Below are 6,267 nucleotides of genomic sequence, written 5' to 3'. Positions count from 1 at the left end.
TGTTTCATGACCATAATTCAGCACTTTGGTTGTCCTAAATTGCAAACCTCCCACATGTGTGTTGAACCCATAGAGATAGATAGATGACTCATCTTTCTAGCTGTGCCATTACAACTCTATAACAGCATTGGCAGCTCCAGAGGCAAAATCTCAATTTTCTTCTTCACGATTGGCTGATCCCTCCTGATGACCCGGTTGGACATGATTCCAACAGAGTCACCAGGAGGGATCAGCCAATGAAGTTGGAAGTTCCATGAGGTTGACTATTTTAAAATGTTGGAAGCCCAATGGCCCAATAGCTGCCCATGCTAATACAGCCTTTTGGCCACTAGAGGCCTCTATCATTCTCTGGTTGAGCTCAGAGAGCCATGTGACTGAGAGGTGAGGGACTGGGGGTCGACACTGGGAAGGGAGGCAGAAAGGATCCATCGAGGGCTTAAAGGACTGCACTGGATGTCCCCCTGGCGAAAAAGGAAGCCCCCTTGTCGTGGACCTTGTATTGGAAGAGTTTCTTCTGGGTCGGCCGCCTGTCACATTGTCCTCGCTTCCACCTGAAACACACACAGTACGGTTCAGCTTAATGCGTTTAACAGTTCTCTTTCTCTCTTTTTTCCCCACTCTCACACAGATAATGTAATCCATCTGACTTGTCCGTGGATGTCCCTGCAGTAGCCGGTGGGGAGACCCTGTACTTGGAGTGTGAGGCTGCACTGGTGTATAAGGCCCCTCAGGAGCCACTGAGCATTCATCATCACTCTCCTCTTCTTCTGCCTCACATCGCACCAACATCACCATGCTGCCCTGCAGATCAAAGAGAAAAGGGATAGTAGATAGAGGAATGTGTGTGATTATTTGAACAGAGACAGACGAACGAGACAGTGAGCTTGTGATACCGTGCGCCTCCCATGTCACACCGCTCATCCGCACACTCCACTAGCTTCCAGYCAAAGCTCGCATCCACTACAAAATCATGGTACTTGCCTACAGAGCAGCAAAAAGAACTGCCCATCTCTACCTTCAGGCTATGCTCAAACCCTACACCCTAACCCTGTAAATAGCCCAGCCAATCTACCTCATCCCCATACTGTATTCATTTATTTATCTTGCTCCTTTGCACCCCAGTATCTCAACTTGCACATTCATCTTCTGCACATCGTACCATTCCAGTGTTTAATTGCTATATTGTAATTACTTTGCCACCATGGCCTATTTATTGCCTTACCTCTCTTATCCTACCTCATTTGCACATGCTGTATATAGATTTTTCTACTGTATTATTGATTGTATGTTTGTTTATTCCATGTGTAACTCTGTTGTTGTTGTTGTATGTGTCGAACTGTTTTGCTTTATCTTGGCCAGGTCGCAGTTGAAAATGAGAACTTGTTCTCAACTAGCCTACCTGGTTAAATAAAGGTGAAACAAAATAATTTAAAACCTGAGCACTGAGCGTCTGCTAAATGACTAAAATGTAACTGTAAAATGTGATAGACTGTATTATCTGACCTGCAGCTCGGAGCAGACAGTGGCTCTGCAGTAATGACTGAAGTCCAGCGCTGCCCCAACACTGACCCCCAGACTCAGGACCACACTGAGGTCATCCACCAGGAGCACAGGGGGACCCCACTCCTCACCACCTCCCCCTACTGCTAACCTTACATTGTCCCGCACAAAGTCATATAGACCCTGCAGGCCAGAACTGGGGTCTCGGTGGAGGGGAACAGAGAGAGATGGAGAAAGATTGAGGGGGCGAGGGATGAGAGACAAAGAAAGAAAGGGGACATAGAGGGGGAGATAAATTAAGGGGGAAGAAATATTTTCAGATTCATATTATCATTAACTGCTTTGATTACATCAGAAAAAAAGATGTATGAGTGTGTCAAACAATACAGGTCGGATTCCCGGAACCAGATAAAGTCTACGATATTCTAGGACCAAAATGCACTTTCAATGGAGCTTCTGCGCTGAATGAACATGCTTTTTAGTCCAGGAGTAGGCTTGATCAGAGTCAACGCTACAGACAGGTACCTGAGGAAGTCCACTGCCCGGGTTCCTTTGCTGGACTCCCCCTGAAGCAGTACCCCCAAGGATTCCTTTAGTCCCTCTATGAACACCAGCTGCCCTTTCTCCCTTGCCTGGGCCAAACTCACACCCTGATTAACATGGAACACAGTGAAAGAACCCATACAACATGTAGTTAATACATCTCCACCAAGCAACAGCAAACCAAACAAAACTGTAAAGACACATTTACTTGCACAGTATGTATAAGAGTGGCTAGGGGAAAGTTTAACCCAACGTTTTGGAGAATAAGTATAGTCACCAACCGTTGACTAATTGCACTGTAGTGACTGAAGGACTGCACAAGACCCAGGAAACACACCTTACAGCCCACTGTAAATCACACAAAAAAAATCTGAGCACGTCTGGCCTCACCAGATTTAATTTTTGACCACTTATGAGAGTGCATCAAAGTAGTACACAACTTGGCCCCATATGTTCCCTCTATTACTGACTGTCATTGTTTTTCACCTAACACTACAATCAACAGCAATAATAGAGGGCACGGTGTTACGCACAAGTTTCAGTCAACTAGACATCAGTCCACTCACATAAATCCTCACCTCGTAAATAAAAGGAGAGGAAATGGTGAATGAGGAAGGACGCGTCTGTCTGTTTGTCAGACACCAAGATAAACTCTCMCTGCAGAGAACAGACATAAATCCACAGATGTTAGGATTAGGCATATGGATTTAAATTGGTAACGGTTAGGGGTGAGGTTAGGGTTACCGCCTTGAAGTTGTCGGGACTAGTATTGAGAATACTGTTGAGCTCTGCAAACATCTTGAGAAGGGATGACGACTTATCTCATACGAATCTTTGGCATGTCTTCTGGTGAGTTGCTATCTTATCGCTACCTAGTTAGCTAGATAAATACTAACATCGATTGATATAAATTACTTTAATAACTAGCTAGATATCTTACTTGACCAATGACTGTATATATGAACGCTTAACACTCCCAGGAAAATACATTTAGCTAACGTTAGCGCAGACTGCCGAGGGAGGCTATGAAGTTGGCTAGATTGTTGACACGAATTTTAGCGTTATCCAGTACAAACCCCAACAGCTCAAAGTATTTTTTTTGTCAATAATAACCACATTGTTTAAAACAATTCCGCAWTCATAGCTATGTCATTTTCTGAATGTTTGTTGTGGGAAAAAGTAGCATGGGTGCATGATCGTAGTTTCTACTGCACAAAGAGAGGGACAATCTGAGCATGTGAAAAGCGTTTCGAATTCTTCCTTGATGAGGTTTAACGGCGGTTGGCATCCAATAAATGTTGCATTACCGCCACCTACTAGACTGGAGTACAACTCCCTTATACTTTGAAAAAATAAACAAATACCTTACCATCTAACACTACACTCACAAAAAAATCCCTCTACTCCACTATTTAAATCTATTTAGTCCTACCTCATGCCAACAACCTGAAAGGATGGGACACCACCACTTAACACACCCTGTAACTCTTCTGATGTCAAGTCTCGCACACACAAATACCTCTCTGCAGCTGCCACCACAACCTCAATTTTCTGCGACTTACATTCCATCCCTGCAGTACAGTTTTTAGCCATTGCTTCAAATGCTAAAAATCCAATCTTACTGAAACGTATATAATTTGTTGGCCTATCCTTCTGTACTGGTACAGATCAACTACTCACACCACTCCTCTCAGGATCCCTCCCCCTTGACCCATCTTCCTCTCCTTTCTTCACTGCCTCAGCATATGACAACTTCTGCACTACTTTAATCCTGGAAACCTCAACCTGCCTCTCTCGCACGGGACATTTCTGATCCCCAGCCCCATTGGCACCCATACAACTAACACATACCACTACTTTCCCCAATGCTACACATTCCTTTGTCTCATGCCCTTCTGCACACTTCTCACACCTAGAAACCTCCCTCCTACACACTGCTGCCACATACCCATAAGCTTGACACCTGTAACAACATAATGTATTTGGCACAAAAGCTCCCACAGGATAACTTATATATCCTAACATCACTTTGTCGGGCAAAGACTCAACATCAAAACTCAAAAGAACAGACAATGACACTTCTGTTTTGCCACCCTGTCTGTGTCGTACCAAACGACGAGCATCACAAACACCGTCAATCTTCCCCTCCAGTTGGTCAACTTTTACATTTACTGCTACCCCAGTAATCACTCTTTTCAATTACGTCCTTTTCTTGAGAGCAAAACAATTCACATTTCTTGCCCCCATTTTGTTAAACGCGGAGCGCCTTCTTCCTCTGACCAGCAGAAATACAAACAATTATCACAAGACCACTTCTGGTTACCCTCACCGATTCAACAGCACCCAACTCTATTTTCACCCACCCTGAAACCACACTCGGTGCAAGGCTCGGGCTCCGAGACCTTCACCACACCTACCACCTCCGATACTTCGACCTCATTCACTTCCATTTCTCCTCCTGTCTTCAGCTCACACTACTTACACTTTTTACTATTCCTCTTTAAGGGAAGGGTTAGCTAAAATGGTTAGGGTTTGGGGAAGGGTTAGCTAACATGCGAAGTAGTTGCAAAGTCGCTAAAAAGTAGTAAGTTGCTAAAATGCTAAAGTTGTCCGTGATGAGATTCAAACTCGCAACCTTTGGGTTGCTAGACGTTTGCGTTATACCCATCCTCCCCTACCAACCACCCTACTTTAGTTTTTGCCTTAAGTAACCATATGTCTTATGAAACCTACAAACATAACATATCATACTMATTTGAGTGTTGCCTATTTKCAGTTACTATGTTATGTCTAGTCTATGAAACCAGGCTGCAACTACACATTCCTTTGTCTCATGCCCTCCTGTACACTTCTCACATCTAGGAATCTCCCTCCTACACACTGCTACAATATGACCGTAAACTTGGCACCTAAAACACCGTAATAGGTTTGGGACTAAAGCGCTCATGGTGCTTGTTACTCTAACAACTGCTAACAAGCCATACCTCTGGTTCGGGCAGCCATTCCTATGGGGGAAATGAATGCGTAAAGAATGGGGTTTTGGGGTAAACGCTGAAAATAAGGTATGCGGATAACACAGGTTTAGGAGATCTTATAAATATATATATATCAGTCCGTTAACATGACCTTTATGAATTATGAAGCCTTTATGTGCTTGTTTAGATTACATGAATGCAAAAAAAAATCTCTAAAAACTGATGAAGATTATCTCCAGTGGCGTGCAGTTTTATAAATAATCTCATGCGATTCTAACATTTGTCCATGAGGCTGAGAGAAAATGTTGCTGTTTTAAAGCTAATCTCCTGCAATTCTACACATATTGCTACATATGTCACTGCATGTAGAAAATTCTAGGAATTTTTCAGTAATTGACACAAGCTGTCACCAATCAATCAATGTCTGGTTGTGTGTTGCTTTGTTGAGCAAGGGGAGGCTGAGTTCTGTAAATCTTGATCGTACAAAACCTATTATTTGAACTCACAGACGTAAGAAGCTTGTGGGAACGTCAGCATGGAAGATCCGCCCATGAAATTATGTTTTTTTTTGTCTAAAAGACAACTGAGGAAGGTTTCGATCTATCGACCTCTGGGTTATGGGCCCAGTGCGCTTCCTCTGCGCCAATCTGCTACAAACCACTCAGATTGACCCAAACCCACAATCCATGGCTTAGAAAGAAAGTGCCTTATCCATTAGGCCACTGGGGCTTGATGACACAAGTACAGACTGTATGAACTGAAAGAAGCAGGGAAACTGTGATCCCCTGCTCCATATGCTTCCGATGCCGTATGTGTTCGTTCTGTGGTCCTGTGGTTATGAATAGAAAAGTAATCTTTAGATAGCCACACAGAAACCCACAAGAAACAGTTCATGTTAACAGAGAAATTGTTTTACTTTATTGTATAGAAACAATTATTTAGTTTATATCATAAAAATATAAGCATTGAGTATAATTTCACAGTTATTATGGTGCATTCGAAAATAATTCAGACCCCTTTACTTTTTTTTTTAAACGTTCCTCATCAATCTACACAAAATGACAAAGCAAAAACAGGTTTTTATAATTTTTTTGACATTTATAAAATGTTTAAAACTGAAATATACATTTACATAAGTATTCAGACCCTTTACTCAGTACTTTGTTGAAGCACCTTTAGCAGCGATTACAGCCTTGAATCTTCTTGGGTATGACGCTACAAGCATGGCGCACCTGTATTTGGGGAGTTT

The 6,267-nt window shown here is 42.8% G+C and overlaps 1 protein-coding gene across 1 annotated transcript; it reads right to left on the bottom strand.

The window, feature by feature from the left end:
* Nucleotides 1-341: 341 nt before the first annotated feature.
* LOC111965089 (elongator complex protein 6-like) lies at nucleotides 342-3,283 on the bottom strand. Its single transcript, XM_070444002.1, is given in 8 exon segments — nucleotides 342-551; nucleotides 625-738; nucleotides 740-801; nucleotides 1,504-1,701; nucleotides 2,022-2,150; nucleotides 2,321-2,391; nucleotides 2,622-2,700; nucleotides 2,788-3,283. Coding segments are annotated over 8 exon segments (822 nt in total). The 5' UTR covers nucleotides 2,842-3,283; the 3' UTR covers nucleotides 342-436.
* Nucleotides 3,284-6,267: the final 2,984 nt, after the last annotated feature.

This window comes from Salvelinus sp. IW2-2015, linkage group LG6.1 (genome assembly GCF_002910315.2).
Source record: "Salvelinus sp. IW2-2015 linkage group LG6.1, ASM291031v2, whole genome shotgun sequence".
Taxonomy (NCBI): domain Eukaryota; kingdom Metazoa; phylum Chordata; class Actinopteri; order Salmoniformes; family Salmonidae; genus Salvelinus; species Salvelinus sp. IW2-2015.
Note: the sequence above shows the minus strand (reverse complement) of the source record. Positions and strands in the feature narration are given on the sequence as shown.